The 18412-nt window shown below is 50.2% G+C and overlaps 1 protein-coding gene across 1 annotated transcript; it reads left to right on the top strand.

Moving 5' to 3' along the window:
- Window positions 1–4894: 4894 nt before the first annotated feature.
- Window positions 4895–9807, top strand: Zdhhc19 (zinc finger DHHC-type palmitoyltransferase 19). Its single transcript, XM_042670286.1, has 8 exons — window positions 4895–5040; window positions 5558–5679; window positions 6211–6350; window positions 6571–6743; window positions 7197–7302; window positions 8602–8687; window positions 8998–9178; window positions 9634–9807. The coding sequence occupies exons 1-8, from the start codon at window positions 4895–4897 to the stop codon at window positions 9805–9807; spliced, it is 1128 nt and encodes a 375-aa protein (XP_042526220.1).
- Window positions 9808–18412: the final 8605 nt, after the last annotated feature.

Here is an 18412-nt window from a genome sequence, read left to right as displayed (position 1 = left end):
GCCCTGAGTTACAAGAAAAAAAAAAAGAGTCACAATCATACTGAGTGCTGGTAGTCCAGGTTTATAATCCCACCTACTCAAGAGGCTGAGATCTGAGGATTGTGATTTGAAGCTAGCCTGGCAGGAAAGTCTGTGAAACTCTCCATTAACCACCAAAGAGCCCAAACTGGAGCTATGGCTCAAGTGTAGAGTACCAGTACCAGCCTTGAATGGAAAAAGCTAAAGGATAATATGTAGGCCTTGAGTTTAACTCCCAGGATTAGTGCACACACGTACACACATATACACAGGAACATGGTAAAGAAAGAACAATGTTGTTCTGTTGTTGTGTATGTGCCAGTACTGAGGCTTAAACTCAGGGCATCAAGCTTCTACTTGGAATATTTTTTTTAATTTTTTTTTGTGAACATACTGTACAGAGGGGTTACAATTACATGGGCAGGATAATGCACTTGGAATATTTTTGCTCAAGGCTGGAGCTCCCTTTTCTCACTTTTTGGTGGTTAATTAGATTAAGTAGCCAGGATTACAGGTGTGAGCCACCAGCACAAGGCTCAGTAAGTATTTATTCAAATTTTCCACCTAAGAAAGCCAACATCCAGAGTAGTTAAGCAGTTGGGAGCTGGTGGCTCACCTCCATAAACCTATTTGCTCAGGAAGCTGAGATCTGAGAATCTCAGTTAGAAGCCAACCGAGCAGGAAAGTACTTAAGACTCTTATCTCCAATTAATCACCAAAAAGCCAGGAAGTAGAGATATGGCTCAAAGTGGTGGAGCACTAACCTTGAGCAGGAAAAAAAAGAAAGGAAGGGGGCTGGGAAGGTGGCTCAGTGGTAGAGCGCTTGCCTTGCATGCATGAGGCCCTGGGTTCGATTCCCCAGCACCACATAAGCAAAAAAAAAAAAGAAAAGAAAAGAAGGGAAAGAGAGAGAAAGCAGGTAAGCTAGGTAGCTCCAGGACAACGCTTAGGGCCTGGGTTCAAGCCCCATGACTGACAAAAAAAAAAAAAGAGTGGTTAAAAAACCAGGTTCCAGGGCTGGGAAGGTGGCTCAGTGGTAGAGCGCTTGCCTTGCATGCATGAGGCCCTGGGTTTGATTCCTCAGCACCACATAAGCAAAAAGAAAAAAAGTGGCGCTGTAGCTCAAGCACTAGCCTTGAGCTGAAGAGCTGAGGGACAGCGCCCAGGCCCAGAGTTCAGGCCCCACGACTGGACCAAAAAATAAAATAAATAAATAAAAACAAAAAGGTTCCAGCTGTGGGGTGTAAGGAGGGGCAGAGGGTTAGGGGAAGGCTTTAGGTAGTGAGAGGGTTGCATGGGCCCTGGGAAGAAGACATAAGCAGACAGAAGCAATTCCTGACTGATACTGTCACCATTCCTGGCCTCAGCACTTCAGTGTGGAGCTCAAAATCCTCAGGCTATACCCTCCTCTGCAAGTACGATGCTTGCTCCCAGACAATGTGGCTCCCAGGAATCTCAGGATCAATGGCTTCCTGAGATGGAGGTTTATACAGGGAAAGGAAGGCCAGAGAATGGCCCTCTGGTCAATGGCCTCAGGCCCTACCTTGAAAAAGACATAAAGCTGACTCAGCTTCCTTGAGCCATTTCTACCAGAACATTCCCTAGGTCATTCATCTCTATCTAGGTGAGAGACCTGGAGTTTAAATGCTCCAGCCCTGAACCTTAGACTTTCCTGGCACAGATAACAACTTGCTCAGAACCTTCTTCCAACCCTGGGGATGGAAGGAGGGCCTGAAGAGGGGGGGAGAGAGGCAGGAATGCTGGGGAAGGGCTGAGACTCCCTGCTGACATGGCAGCCAGAGAGGCTGGGAGGACCCCCCCTCCCCAGGACACTGGGTGTTCCTGGGCAGGACAATGACTAAGGGAGGCTCAGCTCTGCTGGGTACTCCTGAAGTTTCTAGAATGTGGCACTCAGGTTAGACCTGGGTGGGACTGGTGTGTATATTATTCTATTTACATAGAATAATATACATACTGAAACAAACTCCAAGATATGGAAACAAAAGACATATTTTTCATTCTTTTTCAATTTTTAACTTTTGATGATTCTGTCTTCTATACCTTATGTGTGCTGCATTCACATGTATATCTTCAGGAGGGTTGGAGGATGGGCACAGAACTCCAGGGAAAAAGGGTGAAAAAGTACAGCAGCAGAGCTCACTAGACACATGAAAGTGAGCTATATAACTTGTGGCTGGAGATGGGAGGGAGGGACTGGGAGATAATGAGGAAACTGATAATACTGTACAAAAGGAAATGTACTTATTACCTGACTCATGTAATTGTACTTCCTCTGTACATCACCTCTATAACAACAATAAATTAATTTAAAAAAAACTGGTGCTCTTCTACTTGAGCCACAACTCCACCTCCAGCTTTTTGCTGGCTAATCAGAAATAAGATTCTCTTATATTTTTCTGCCAGAGCCTACTGAGTAGCTAAGATTATAGGCATGAGCTACTGATGCTCAGCTTCCAGAAATTTTTGATCTTGTGAAACTGATATGCTAACCACTAAACAATAATGCCCCATTTCCCCTCCCATAGCAACCACTGATTTCTATTTTCTGTTTTTGTAAGTATCTCATGCAATATTTTGTCTTTTTATAATTGGCTTGCTTCACAGCAAATGTCAAGTGTCATAACTGCCTTAAGTTTGAAGACTGAATAATATTACATTGTATGCATATGTCACATTTTGTTGATCTATGTATCAACATTGATGGACACTGAGGTTTTGTTGGGTTTTTTTTGGTCCTCTCGTGGGGCTTGAACTCTGGGCCTGGCACTGTCCCTCAATTCTTCAGCTCAAGGCTAGCGCTCTACCACTTGAGCCACAGCACCACTTCCGACTTTTTTCTTTTTGCTTATGTGGTGCTGAAGAATCGAACCCAGGACCTCATGCATGCAAGGCAAGCACTCTACCACTGAGCCACCTTCCCAGTTCCAACTGAAAGGATTTTTTAAAAAAAGTTTGTATGTCCATGTGCATAGGAGAAATGCTCATAGATAAAAAGTGTCAGGGCTGGGAAGGTGGCTCAGTGGTAGAGCACTTGCCTTGCATGTATGAGGCCCTGGATTCGATTCCTCAGCATCACATAAGCAGAAAAAGCTGAAGTGACGCTGTGGCTCAAGTGGTAGGGTACTAGCCTTGAGCTGAAGAGCTGAGGGTCAGCGCCCAGGCCCACAGTTCAGGCCAACACACACACACACACACACACACATCTTTTCAATTATTTCAGCATACCCAGAAATGGAATTGGGGTTCCAGTTTCCCCACACCCTCTCCAACATTTGATGGGTGTGAGGTAATATCTCATTATTATAGTATTTTTATTTTGCTCTGTTTGGGTTATTTTCTGGTTTTTTGTTTTGTTTTTGAGACAGACTCTCACTTTATAGTTCAGGCTGGACTTGGACTTGCTAAGTAGCTCTGTTTTGATATTTAATAATCACTAGCATGGCCGGGTGGTGGCGGCTCACGCTTGTAATCCTAGTTATTCAGGAGGCTGATATCTGAGGATCACAGTTCAAAGCCAGCCCAAGCAGGAAATTTGGTGAGACTCTTATCTCCAATAAACCACTCGAAAACTGGAAGTGGCACTGTGGCTCAAGTAGTAGAGCACTCGCCTTGAGCTGAAGAATGCAGGGACAGTGCCCAGGCCCAGAGTTCAAGCCTCACGACAGACCAAAAAAAAAAAAAAAACAACACTAGCATGACTGACTGAGTCTCAGATGTAAAGATACCATATTCAAGAAATGGGAAGCCAATTGTAGTGATGCATGCCTATGTAGTGATGCCAGCAGAGGCAAAAGGATCTTGAGTTTGAGTCCAGCCTTAGCTATATAGTGAGACCCTGTCTAAAAAGAGAGGGAGTGGGAAGTCATGTATACTATTACAAAAAGCTGTCTCCACCAGCAGCAACAAAAGCCATTGGTTTTCTTTTGGCTTGGGAAACTAGAACAAAATGGAAATAGAGATAGGATGAGCAATGAACACTGTTTGCTTCAGCTACCACTGGGCTTGATAGGATGTCAAGGATCATGCTTTCCAGGGTCATCTGATCTCTGTATTAGCCTATTTTCTGTTGCTATAACAAAATGCCTGAAGATGAGTATTTTATGAAGAACCAAGGTTTACTGAGCTTAGTTTTGGAATCTTACATTTCAGATGGGCAGTCCCATCACCTAGGCTTTGGTGAGGGCCACCTTGGAGCATCACATAGTGTATGGCATCATGGTGGAGCACAGGAAGGAGGGAGAGCTGGGATGGCCAAAGACTTGGGAGAGGCCAGTCTTTCTCTATCTCTTTTTAGGTGTGAGACTGGGTCTTGAACTCAGAACCTGGTGCTTTGGTACATTGGCTAGTGCTCTACCAACTGATCCACGCCTCCAAACCCAAGTCTTGCCCTTTTTTACCAACCCTCTCTTATAGGAACTAATAGTGTTGTATGAGAACTGCATTCATCCTTTGGAGGGCAGCATCCAATGACCTAGTTACCTCACAATAGGCCCCACCTCTTAAAGGCTCCACCACCTTAGCACTACCGTACTGAGGACAAAGCTGCCAGCACACAGACCTTTGGGGGACATACCACACCATAGTAATCTCCAACAAACCATTCTCATGGGAGGTAGCTGTCTCTGCTACCAGCACATGTGTGGAAGGGTGGGAGGTTGCTACTGGAAGTTACTGGAAGCAGTCAGAGCCTCCATTCCTTAGCCTCTGTGATGTCATACTAGCACCTCTTTCCTTCCATCCTAGGCAGGGACTTCTGAGGCTGCTGTGGCCATGGGACCCTGGGAACCAGCAGGAGAGAGGGGACCTGGAGGCTCTGGGTTCCCCCGGGGGAGCAGGGGGCGCGGGGGGTGCAGCTATGCCATTCGTAAAGGAAGGCATGCCCCTTGTGAAGGAGCCCCAGCCGCCGGCGCTGGGCCCGCTCTCCTGGTTCCTCCCCAGCCTGTTCGCTGCCTTCAATGTGGTCCTACTGGTCATTTTCAGTGGCCTTTTCTTCGCATTCCCGTGAGTCTCCCATGCAAGCTGTCAGCTTCCTCACAAAGAGGAAAATAAGTGTGGGCAGAGGGAGGGAGGGAAGGGGTGTTCAGAGGTCAAGAGAAGGAGGACAATTTAGTTGGGGGGAATTGGATGTTCAAGAATAGAAATTTAGAGGACTTGATGCATTTGGGGGCATTCCAGATGGCTGGTACTTTGGTAGGGCTTGGCCTGCATCTTTTGAACTGGCTTTAAGGTCTATGAGTTCTTTGTTTTTGGTTGGTCGTGGGGCCTGAACTCTGGGCCTGGGCGCTGTCCCTCAGCTCTTCAGCTCAAGGCTAGCGCTCTACCACTGGAGCCACAGTGCCACTTCCGGCTTTTTTCTTTTTGCTTATGTGGTGCTGAGGAATCGAACCCAGGGCCTCAGGCATGCAAGGCAAGTGCTCTACCACTGAGCCACCTTCCCAGCCCAAGGTCTATGAGTTCTGACCCAGGTGAGCCCAAGCCCGAGTTCGGAGCTCAGGACCGAGTCTGGCTCTGGTTTCAGTTGCAGGTGGCTGGCTCAGAAAGGGGAGTGGGCCTTTCCTACGGTCACAGGGCTCCTCTTCATCCTCACCTTCTTCAGTCTTATTTCACTCAACTTCTCTGACCCTGGTATCTTACATCAAGGTGAGGCCTTGGCCCCCCCTGGGAGGAGGTGGTTTCCCCAAGGATGGGGACCTGCAAGGGTGAATTCTAAATGCCCCTACCCTGACCTTGGGACCCCCATTTCCTCTGTCACTATTGCTTTAGTTCTGGCACTTCACTTTCCAGGCCACCAAAGTGTGAAGAAAAATAGAACCCTGGGTTTTTTCCAGAAGCTTTGAAAGGGTGATTCTGGCAGGTGGGGAGAGAAGCCAGTAGATTTGTTCAGGCCACAAAGTGATACACACACACACACACACACACACACACACACACACACACACGACTTTAAGCACAGATCACTCTTCCAAAGGCCCCAGTTCTCTATAGAACTCTTCTGCTGGAAAGTCTCTTTTCCTTTGCCAGCCTCTAAGCAGTCACCTTGCTCAGTAGGTCCCAGGGCTTCCTCTGCCCACCTCCTTCCTACTCTTCTGGTGCCCACGAATGCCCTGGGGCTTGTGGGGCAACAGTGGTGGAAGGGCCTGTGGCCTCTGCTCAACCCTCTTCCCGAGCCAGGCTCCATGGAGCAGAGCCCCATGATGGTGCACGTGGTGTGGGTGAACCACCGAGCCTTCCGCCTGCAGTGGTGCCCAAGGTGTGGCTTCCATCGCCCTCCCCGGACCTACCACTGCCCCTGGTGCAACATCTGTGTGGAGGTGAGCGCCCCTCTTTGCCATCTTGTCTCCTACACTGGACCAGGACCAGGAGCTCCACATAACAGGGCCAAGGGTTGGGTGTGAGCCACCTTCCAGGACTACGGTAGGCAGCAACTCTCAGCCACTCTTGGGACCAAGGGCTAGTGGCCTAGAGGGCAGGGTTAGGGGCGGCCCAGGACTTGGGGTTAATGGAGGCCTAGCTGCTTTCCCTGTCACCTAGGACTTTGACCATCATTGCAAGTGGGTCAATAACTGCATCGGTCACCGCAACTTCCGCTTCTTCATGCTACTGGTCCTGTCCCTCTGCCTCTACTCTGGCGCCCTCCTGGTCACCTGCCTGATATTCCTGGTTCGCACCAGCCACCTACCATTGTCCATAGACAAGGTCATGGCGTATCCACAAGGCCCAAGGGTAGAGAGAAGTAGAGATGGAGGAAGACAGCCCAGGGGCGGAGCTAATGGTGGGAGGGTTGAATAAATGTTAGGGGCGGAGCTAATGGGAGGGTTGAATAAATGTTAGGGGCGGAGCTAATGGGAGGGTTGAATAAATGTTAGGGGCGGAGCTAATGGGAGGGTTGAATAAATGTTAGGGGCGGAGCTAATGGTGGGCGTGACTATAGGGAGAAGCAGCCTTGGAGGACCAGTGTGGCACTGGATGAAGGTTGGTGGGGTCAGGAGGTAGACCGGGAGCTGGGAATCTTGTGGGGTCATGGAGTGGGGTGCTGCAGCTTGGAGAGGATCATGGAGGGACAGCATGGTGGGATGAGGGGAGTGGACCAGCAGGGCTGGCGGGTGCGGGGTGGGGGGGGTGCTCTGGGCCGCACTGTTCCTTAGCCATGCTGGCAGCATCCTGGTGGCCATCCCTGCTGCAGGCTTCTTGATGCCGCTCTTCCTACTGCTGCTGATACAGGCATTGTCGGTGAGCGCGGCTGAGCGCTCCTACGAGGGCAAGGTATTCTGGGCCAAGTGTGAGCCAAAGTGTGTGTGGGGGGGGGGAAACGGGTGGGGGGGCGAGGAGTGATTGGAACAGGGAAAGGCGGCCTTGATCCTCTGCCACCTCAGCATTAGCGGTTCTGTCCACTGTCTTGGGCCTTGGTGATGCCTCTGAAGATGTGGTTGGATCCCATCGCCTCCTGGGTGAATTGCATCCAGAGCCTACTGGGTGCTAGGTTGCGTGCATTGTTGAGGGACAGGCACAGATGTGGAGGGCTGTATCCTACATTTGTGTTAATGAGGAATCTAAGATTAGTGCCCGGCCACCTAGGAACACTGAGAGAGGGTGGGTCCTGCCCTGTGCTGCAAAACCTTGAGTTCCGCAATGCCCTTGTCAGGCCATGCATCTCGTTCATCCTATGTTTGGTTTTGAAGGGGCAGAAGGCCCCTGGGAGAGGCACAGCTTTGCAAAAAAGTGGAGTGTTGGAATGGTGAAAAGCATCTTCAAAGCAGAAGATGGCATGGGCAATTAAGTGGACCCCTTGAGGCTGACCACATTTAAAAGACCCATAAAAGTCAACCTGGGCCAGTGTTATGGCTATAATTCTAGCTACTCAGGAGGCTGAGATATGAGAATCATAGTTCAAAGACAGCTTAGAGAGGAAATTCTATAAGGCTCTTATCTCCAATTAACCACCAAAAAGCCAGAAGTAAGTGGAGCTGTGGCTCAAGGGGTAGAGTGCCAGCCTTGAGCGACACTGAATTCAAACCACAGCCCCCCACCCACCCAATCAATTCCCCTTTGTTCACAATCATAAAGAAAATACCAAGGATTTTTGCATATTTATTTTGAATCCTGCAATCTTTGCTGATTCAATTATTCTAAAAACCTTTCTTGCTGATCATTCATGGAAAATCATGTCATAGAAGCCTTCCCAGTACTCATGGCTTGCTTTTTGTATCTGCACTGTGTTAGAACTCCAGTACAGTGTTGAGCAGCCTGTTAGGACTGGACACCCTTGCTGTGGGATTCTCTTAGCATGACAGTAACTTATGTAAAGACTGTTACAGGAGGACTACGGGCAGCACTGATGGGGGGGGGGGTGGCTGTAGGCACTGAGGCCGTGAAGGCAGAAGCGGGCTAAGTGTCAGCGTTCCCTTGGGGAGAAGCCAACGGCCTGCCTGCTCTCTGGCTTCCCTGCCCTTGGAGGCTTGCTGTAGCTGTAGGCCAAGCCCTGGCTCAGAGATGGTCACTGGTGAATGGTCTGCCTAATTCTACCAGTTCTGAGCTTTTCTTTCCTTCTCCATCCCTCTCCAGTGTAGATACCTTCAGGGATACAACCCTTTCGACCAGGGCTGTGCAAGCAACTGGTATTTAACAATCTGTGCACCGCTGGGACCCAAGTGAGTTGGTAAACCCAAGGCCCAAGTGTGGTGGACCTGGGGCTGATAAGGTATGGGACTGGTAGAGTGATTTTTCTCTCCTGGCCCTTTCCCCCAGCTCCCAGGCTCTGGAATTTTCTCCAGGGCACTGTGGGAGCCTCTTGCAGTTTCCTTGCCTTCACTGGTTCTTACTCAAGAGCATGGGGTTGAGGGAGCTGCAGCCTGGTTGAACCTTGGCCTCAGCTTTCTGCCGTAGCTGAGAGCCTGGCCTGTGTCCCCGGCTGGGAGCGTGAGCACGGTGACCCCTGACATCTGGCCTCTTGCTTCCCAGGTACATGTCTGAAGCAGTCTGGCTGCAGAGAGTGGTAGCGCCTGAGTGGGTGCCTGTGTCCACCCTGTGTCCTTCTGCGCACTGTCCCCCAGTTCTGTCTGGACCCCAGCCTCAGCCTCTGGGTCTCTATGCACCAGGCAAGGGTCCCCCAGGGAGTGGCGAGGCTGCAGTTCTCCAGGAGGTGAGAATGGGTCAGTACGTGGGGAAGAGGGCTGTGTGGGTTGCACAGATATTGAGGAACCCCCCACACACACCCCCAGTCAGGCTGACCTAAAGCTAGAGCACCTCTTGGAGGAAGGGGATTATAGTTCTGGAGGACCATTGAAAAGAGGGTCACAGGCTTCCAGAATATGCCAAGGAATCCTTGGAAGAGATTACCTCAAAAGCTTGTTGGCAGGCCTTGGGCCAGTCATTCACTCTTTCTGGGCTGTTTCCAACTCAGCTACTAATGAGGACAGAGACTACTCCAGTAGTTACGCTGTTTTGAAGAGTTTGTATTTAAAGGATATTTTTACCCGAACTCCATATGGAAGTGGAGCAGGAGATGTGTCACCCACAGTGCCCCTTCCCCCCCCCCCCCCCTGCATCCTTACAGTAACATTCCGTGAGCTCAGCCCTCTCCTAAGCTCCACCTAGACTGGGCAGGGGCGTGTCTATGAGCTGTGGGGCTGGCTGGAGGTACCTGCACACACTCAATCTGTGTTTAGCTCCATGCCAGCCCAGTGCTGCCCCTGCTACCGGAGGCCCCCAGACGCTGCCCGACCTCCCACTCACCCCTCCGGACCCGATGCCAGGAGCACCTTCACTTGAACCTCACCTCCTGAGTACCCTTCCTTTGCCCGTTCCCCTGGTGAAAGTACTGACCCACCCATGCCCATTAAATACCATTTTGCTGCTTCCTATAGCTGCCCTGCTTTGCATGTCCGTCCAGAGTGTGAGGGGAGGTAGGGAGGCTCTGAGGAGTTGATAAAGATTTCCATGGGGGAAGGAGGGGTGAAGATCCAGGATCCCTGGAGATGGAGCTCAGGAACTCACATTGCCTGGATCTATGACTTTGGGTAAGACATTTAGCCCTTCTCTCATTGTTCTAGTGGGGCAACAGTAAAAACTGTCATCACTGACCAGTCCTGGCTGGGGATGATGGGAGAGAACCCAACCTTTACCAAGCAGTATCTCTGTATAGCTGCAGGGGGCACTAGTCGTCCAGGAATTCTCAAACTTGGCCTGATGCCACTCGGAGGGCACCTCTGGACCTCTTAGCTGGGCCGACACTTGGGTTAGGCATGGGTATCCTTCACTCTGCCTCTCCAGAGTTGCACAGGGCAGGGAAGGACTGTCCATTTCAGTCCAACTCTGAATGTCTCCTTTTGGTGCTTCCTGTGGCCAGCACCTGCAGGTGATCCTTCTGATCCTGTCCCTGCAGGTGGGGATGGGGGCACATGGAACGATGGCTCTGCTAGTCGCTAAGTGCATGACTGGGGGGCTAGGAATAATGTCACCTTCATGGGTGGTTGGGAAACCAAGAATGAGATAGGACACATCAGGCAAAGTGCCAGGTACACAGTTAATGATAACAATGTTTGCAGCCATTGAGACCCCAGTGATTTTCCCAGTGGACAGACCACCCAGTGTTTCTCCAAGAACCACCTGCTCAGCATCACTCAGTGCCCAGACCACTGGCTCAGAATCTCACTGGGGATAGGAATTTTTTAAATTAGCATACATTGCTTATCGAAGGGGTGACATTTCCGCATATGTAAACAACGTATCTCAGGGGCTGGGAAAGTGGCTTAATGGTAGAGTGCTTGCCTAGCATGCATGAAGCCCTGGGTTCAATTCCTTAGTACCATATAAACAGAAAAAGCCAGAAGTGACCCTATGGCTCAAGTGGTAAAGTGCTGGCCTTGAGCAAAAAAGAAACTTAGGGACAGTGCCCAAGCCCTGAGTTCAAGGCACAGGACTGGCAAAACAAAACAAAACAGGGGCTGGGAAGATGGCTCAGTGGTAGAGCGCTTGCCTTGCATGCTTGAGGCCCTGGGTTCGATTCCTCAGCACCACATAAGCAAACAGAAAAAAGCCGGAAGTGGTGCTATGGTACAGTGGTAGAGCGCTAGCCTTGAGCTGAAGAGCTGAGGGACAGTGCCCAGTCCCAGAGTTTAGGCCCTATGACCGGACCCAAAAAACAAAACAAAAACAAAACAAAACAAACAAACAAACAAAACAATGTATCTCAAGCAACCTCATCCCTTCTGAATTTTTATCAAGGGCCCTCGGTCATTCTGATACAGAACATACATGCCAGCACAAACCACACTGTTGCCTGTGCCCTGTACCCAGGTGGAATCGTGTGTAATGATGGTGGACAGAAAGGGGTGGCCACAAGTTCAGATGAACACGCCAGAGGCTTGTGTGTCTATTACCAGGCTGTGTTTTTGTATCTAACCTCATCCTCTGGGGGATGTCAGTCCAGCTGAGTATCTTCCTGCCAGCTACAGGATAGTGGCCTATGGTGCAAGACATCTCTCCAGACCACTGAATCCTAACCCAAAGCTGCCAGTCTCCACCCATCCCTAGAGGCTCTAGAGACCTCCCTGTTCCCACCCAGCTCCACTTACCACCCTGCTTCTGCTCTGGCTCTTGGATTCCTGGCAAATCCTTTTTCTTTCTTTCTCTTTCTTTTTTTCTTTCTTTCTCTCTTTCTTTCTTTTTTTCTTTCTTTCTTTCTTCCTTCCTTCCTTCCTTTCTTCCTTCCTTCCTTCCTTCCTTTCTTTATTTTTCTTTCTTTTATTTCTTTCTCTCTCTCTCTTTCTTTCTTTATTTCTTGCTTTCCTTCCTTCCTTCCTTCCTTCCTTGCTTTCCTTCCTTCCTTCCTTGCTTGCTTTCTTTCCTTCCTTCCTTCCTTCCTTCCTTCCTTTTTTTCTTTTTTTTTTTTTGTCGGCCTGGGTGCTGGCCCTGAACTCTTCAGCTCAAGGCGAGCGCTCTACCACATGAGCCATGGCACCACTTCTGGTTTTCTGATGGTTTATTGGAGATAAGAGTTTCATGGCTTTTCCTTGCCTGGGCTGGCTTTAAACTGTGATCCTCAGATCTCAGCCTCCTGAGGAGCTAGGATTTCAGGCATGAGCCACAGGCACTGGGCTTCTTTTTCAAGTTCTTATACTCTTATTTAAGCATAAAGCTGAAGCAGCTCCATCTCTCTGGGAAGTTTGAAGTTCATGGTTGCCTGTGGGAAGGAAGGGAAGTCTGTAGCAGTCCCTGAGTCTAGGCATTTATACTTATGTACCCATGTGGGTCTCATGTCTGCTGCCTAGTTAGGAGGCAAGTGGGGGAGAGGGAGAGGCGTAGCAGTTGGGCAGCTAGGGTCTCCCAGCTCACTCCTAGTGGCAAGTCTTAAGGGTAGCCTTGATCTGGGTCAGAGAGGATGGGAGGGAGTCAAGGTGTCTGGGCTTCCTCTGGGTAGTCTGGGTGCAAATCATGGAACTGCTGGGCTGGTTTCGGGGGACCTGCTAACTCCTGCCCTGCAGGTGGTCCTGCTGCTGCCCTTTCTAGCTCAGGACTGCTTTTATTGGGTCCTCGCCTCCAGGTGTAGGGAAGACTGGAAGACTCACATCTGGCCTCCAGCAGGATCCTCCCAAGTCCAAAGCTAAGTGTGAGTCCTCTCTTGACACCATAGGCCTCTGTTTTCCACAGGGCCAGAATATGATTTGCTAGAGAGTCTTAGAAGAGGTCATGACTGCTCCACAGGCAATCACTTCCTCTCTGGGATCAAGACTGTTGGTCTGTTTCAGCCTCAAAACTTCTGGGGCTTCTTTAGGAATCACATTCCCCTTGTTGAGTGCTAAGAGGTTCCCAGCCCAGCCTTTCCTTGACACTCCTGCCCCTATCCCTGCCCTGTCTTGGGCCATTCTCATGGGTCCTTCTCTAGCAGGCTAGGAGGTTCAGCTAGGTGCACCTATCTTCTCTTCCTGCCCCTCCTCAGTTCTGCAGAACTTGCCCTTGATTCTCAGACACACCCCACCCAGTCCCTGGCCCACAGATAAGGTGAGGGCTGTTTATCAGAGTCTAGTTATGAGTCTACTGCCCATATACAGAGAAAGGCCTACCATCACTGCCTTACCCTGCCCTGGTCCAGAACCAAGGAATGACCCCCACCCACACCCAAATCCTGCAGGGCTGCAAGGTGCCCAGGTGCCAGCTACCTCCTAGAACTGAACCTGAGTCCCTGATCTGAGAACCTGATCTCTAGATCATCATAGATCTCTTTCCTCCATGGACCTACAGGAAGGTCAGGGCCTATGGAGTGGGGCCCAGATACTCAGCTCTGAAGTAACATGACTCAGCCCTAGGGTTCTCACAGTCACTATAACTACTTCTTGGGGGTCACAGGCTCCAATCTCTTTGGAGAGGGAGAGGACTTGGGAGTCCCTTCATCTATTAGTCTAGCACCCCCATTTTCACAGACAAGAGCTCTGGGCTTAGGAAGGAAAGTGGTTGCCTGTCCCGTGGTCAAGTTTGGTGGCTCTCTGGATCCCCTGTGGCCACTCCCCTTCCTGCTGGGAGCCATGCCAGCAGAGGGAGGACTTGGACAGGGAGCCTGGGGCCAGTGCTCCTGCCTGGGCCTCAGAGCCCTGCAGCGTACAGAGACCCAGGGCTGGGGAGCTGATAAGAAGGCCGGGCTGGACTCTCTCCAGCCTGTGCTGCCTGATAATGGCTTCTGCTGCCTCCTGCTTCGCCCCACCCAAGGGGACCTGCTAGTGGCTGAGGGTGGGGTAGGGTGGTGACTGAAGGCAGGGCAGGCTCCCAAAGTGTGGGATCCAGGGTCTAGACTCCTAACACAGGTACCTCGCTGGCTAACTGATGGGCACCTGGGCTTAGTTTAGGGCCTCTATTCTTTCTCTTTGGTTCTTAGCAGACAGAGGGTGATGGAAGGAAGGAATAACCTTGTTCTCGGTGATGGAATCATTCCCGAGCAATGCTGGGAGCAACCTGGGCTAAGTGGCTCATGTTATCTCCTTGAATCCCCACATCAACCATGCCAAATTATAATTCTGGCCTTATAGATGAGAAAACTCACTCTGGAGCTTTCCCGACGTCATACTGCCTTTCATGGCAGGGTTGAACTGCATAAGCACTTTGCTATGACCCTGTGCCTCTCTGTGTGGAGTAGTGGTTCTGTGTGGAGTAGTGGTTCAAATGTGGGCTCTGAAAACAGCCAGCTTACTCCTTCTGGGAGCCAGATGAGTGTTTTCATGGCACAGTGTTGTCATGGAGACTGGTCAATGGGTAGTGATGATTACCATTTAATACAATCAAAGGGATGTGAAAGGCAGAACTTAGTGATATGCGTGGGGGCCTGAGGATGCCGGTTACCATGACAACAGCAGCATGTTGAAAGGAGATTGGGGTCTGCTATTTGGTGGGGGGGGGGCGGGGGAGGCATGTTCTATCATTTCACAGAGAACCAGCTCATGTGGGGGGGTATCCAGACCAAAGGGACCCAGGTGTGTGGGCTCAGACTACTTGAGGAAACAGGAAAATGACTACCAGTCACGGCTCTGCAGCTTGCTGCTTCTGCTTTGTGGCTTATATTCAGACTGCCTCGGGCTGAAGGAAATAAAAAATCACAGTGGCTGGGCAGCTGCTCAGTGCCACCTGATCCCAAGAAAGGCCATCTGTCCTTTGTCTCCTCTCTACTTTCTCTTCTCCCTCTTCCTCCTCCTCTTCTCCCTCCTCCTCTTATTCTTCCCAACTGTCTTTATCACTCTTCTCCTGCTCTTGCTGTCCCCCATTTACCTTCAATTTCCTGAACTACTGCTTCTAGGAACACAAAGTCAACTGACCACTTTCAAGTAACAACGTCTAACTGTGATTCTTGGAAGCTCCTGGTCTGGGTGTGGAACCTGCAGAAGCCACAGCCAGGCGGGAGGCCTCGCCTACACAGGGCGCCTTTGTCTGCTCAGCCTGGGGTCTCTGCCTCCCAGCTGGATAGCCGCTTTCCCAGCTGCTCTGGGGCTGGGCCACTTTTGGTCTCTGGTGGGAAAGGACTTCACTGGATATTTAGCCATCTCCTGACTTTTTACCATATAACTTTATTATTAGTAAGATGTTGTACAGAGGGGGTTACTGTTTCATAAGTTAGGTAATTAGTACATTTCTTTTTGGACAGTGTCTCCCTATTTTTTCTAATTTAAACTTTTTGGTGCAGGTCCTAGGGCTTGAATTCAGGGCCTGGATGCTGTCTCTGAGTTTGGTGCTCAAGGCTAGCACTCTACAACTCGAGTTACAGTTTCACTTCTAGCTTTTGGATGGTTAATTGGAGGTAACAGTCTTATGAACTTTCCTGCCTGGACTGGCTTTGAACCACACATCTCAGCCTCCTGAGTAGTTAGGGTTACAGATGTGAACCCCTGGCACCCAGCTTCATCTTCCTATCAAGGAGAAGGAAACCAAGGCTGTACTGGTTGGTTGGGCCTCCCCTGGGGTCACAGAGCTCAGCACAAGACAGGCTGAGACTGTGTCAAGCCATCCTGCCTTCAGAGCCCTGCGCCCTTATTTACACCCCACAAGCAGCATCTCCTGTATCTAGGAAAGGCCTAGAGTAGTGGGCAAGTTCATAGCAATGATGAAGACAGCCATGACAGCACCAGGCTGAATGCTGCTGTAGGCCAGGCTCTGTGGGAAATGCTAGTGTCAGCTCATTTAAGCCACAAACAAGTATTCAAAAAGGGTGCTGCTAGTACTTTCGTGGATGAGACCCTGGACAGCCTGGGACCTGCAAGGACAAGGGTTGCTGACCCGTTCTCAGGGCCAATTTGACCTCCTGGGAATCCTTGACTCAGTGACTAGGGATGATCCATGGTTGGGACCAGTGCTGAGCTGGCCGGCAGAGCTTATACCCCATAGCCCATTCATTAGCTTCCTCTGCCTGAGCCTGAGTCATGCTTACCCCCCTCTGTCCCCTAGTAGAGGAGGGCATGAGGGCACTAAGGGAGGGTAACCTCGCTCTTGTCCCTCTAGGCTGGGAAATAGCCCTGACCCAGTAGTTTCTAGATACCTGCTTGTGAGACACTAACAGAAATGGAAAGCCGCCCTCCTGATGGCCCCTCCCTGGCCAGGGCAGGAGACCTGGGGCAGGGAGCAGGCCCTGCTGCTTCCTGTTCTTGAGGCCCTGGACAAGCCCCGAAAGCCCCCACCCCCACCCCACCCCCACTCCCCTTAGCTCCTCTGTAACCTGAAACAAAACCCACACCATGAGCTTGGGGCTCCTGGTGGGGATCTTTTATTGACTTCCTCTTTTTCAGGCCAAGTGGAATGTTTGCAAAGGGGAAACAAAGTGGGGGTTTGGTTCAGGCTGGAGGAGCCTGTTAAAAGTCACACCTGTTCTCTCTCATGTCGGTTTCCCCTTGTTGGCCCTGCTTGGTCATAAGCTCTGGATTTAAGTCATTTGGAAATGGTGACGGCTGAGAATGGGCCACCTTTTATTTTCATGAATTAATAAATTGATAACAATATTTGTGTGTGTGTGTGTTTGTATTTATGTGTGTGTGTGCTGGTACTAAGGCTTGAACTCAGCGCCTCATGCCCTTGCTTGGGCTTTTCACTCAAGACTGGTACTCTACCACTTGAGCCACAGATCTCCACTTCCAACTTTTTGCTGGTTGATTGGAGATCAGAGTCTTGTGGATTTTTCTTTCCAGTCTGGCTCTGAACCATGATCCTCAGATCTCAGCCTCCTGGGTAGCTAGGATTACGAGGCTTATCCTCCTTTGGCCCCTAACTAAAACACCTTATTTTAAACCTCAGACAGATAGCTTCTTGGGGTGACCTTTTCAGTACCCTCTCCCTCCTGCCAAGTATCCATTTCTAGGGGAAGTAGATGGTCTGGCTTGGGTTGGAGGCAGGGATGGGATTCCCTTGCCCACCAGCTTGCCAGCACCAGCTTGCCAGCACCATGTGCAGTCCCCAATCTCCCGCCTCAGGCCCTTCCCCCTTCCCTGCCTCCCACCCCCCAAGACTAAACCTCTGAGACGTTTCAAGGCCTGGCCAGGCCCAGCTCACTCTAACCCTTCAGTCTCCCTCTTCCGCAGGGACTTGGGCCACTGGCCTGGCTTGGCCAATAGGCTCTGGAAGCCTTGGGTGCAATCCAGACCAGAGTGTAAAGGAGGCTTGTTGTAAAGCAAGAGCAGAAGCAAGCACACAGAGGGCTCTTTGCTTTAGACTTGAAGTCTTGAAAGATTTGTTTTCTTTAAATATCCTGCTGCAGGAAAGAGACCATTGATAGTCCTGGAACCTGGCGTTCAGGTGGCTGAGAAGGAGTAATTTGTTTGGTTTGTGTCCCACCCTGTTTCTGCCCCGTCGGGTCTTGGGCGCCTGTGCCTGATGGGGTTTGGTGGAAGGTCCACCCAGCTCAGCACACATCGAGACTCAGACTTCTGGTCATGGCCTCAGCAGTGGGTTTTTATCTCAAAAACACGAGATCATTCATCTCTGTTTTGTTATTGTTTTACTGTTTTGTAGTGTTAAGGGATTGAATTCAGGGCCTTGTGCATACTGGGCACACACTCAACCACTGAGCTACATTCCCACCTTTGGGTTTGTTCTGTTTTAGTTAGTATTAGGAATTGAACTCAGGTCTTTCCACTTGCTAGGCAAACACTGAATCACTTGTATCCCAGTCTATTTTGGTTTTTGTTTACTTTTTAGATAGGGTCTTGTGCTTTTGCCCTGGCTGACTTTACACCTCAATCCTCCTACTCTTACCTTCTTGAATATTTGGAATAACAGATATGAACTACCACGCCCTACCCTTGTTTTGTTTGCTGAGGTCACATACTCTTTTTCTTGAAAACATTGTCTTTCAACCTCAGGGAACAGACATGCTGCCAACAACTGACTCAGGTAGGTCTTCCTACCATGCACCCTCCCAAGTCTCATTCTTGGAGGCTGGCTCCACTAGGGCTCACTTATTATTCCCTTGTCTTTTGTAGCACTGGGCCTTCGTTGGCTTCCATGCAACCCTCCTTACCTCCATACTCCAGGCTTGGGCCTTCATATCCTACATGTGAATAACTCCCTGGCAGAGACCAGGCTCAAAATGTCAGATGCTCAAGGTCCTTTCTAGCCTCAGCACTGGAGAGAACAAGGCACAGTAGTTATTGGATAAAAGGGTGGGGAGATGGTTTACAACTAAACAGGTAAGAGAGAGACACAGGTAAGGAGAACAGGAATAGAAGATTCTTCTTGTTCCTCTGCTCCAGTGCCTGTGATGGGACTGGGTAGAATGGGGTCGGCAAAACCTGGAGGAAGAAGTATGGGGAGGTAGAAATATTCAAGAGCTTATTGCTCAAGTTCAGGGAGGAGCTGATAAAGTGAGGGCCTCAGCTCATTCAGAGCTAGGTGACTCATGTCTTTAATC

This window comes from Dipodomys spectabilis, unplaced genomic scaffold (assembly GCF_019054845.1).
Source record: "Dipodomys spectabilis isolate Male_0828 unplaced genomic scaffold, ASM1905484v1 ptg000017l, whole genome shotgun sequence".
Classification (NCBI taxonomy): domain Eukaryota; kingdom Metazoa; phylum Chordata; class Mammalia; order Rodentia; family Heteromyidae; genus Dipodomys; species Dipodomys spectabilis.
This window is presented reverse-complemented; position numbering and strand designations above follow the sequence as displayed.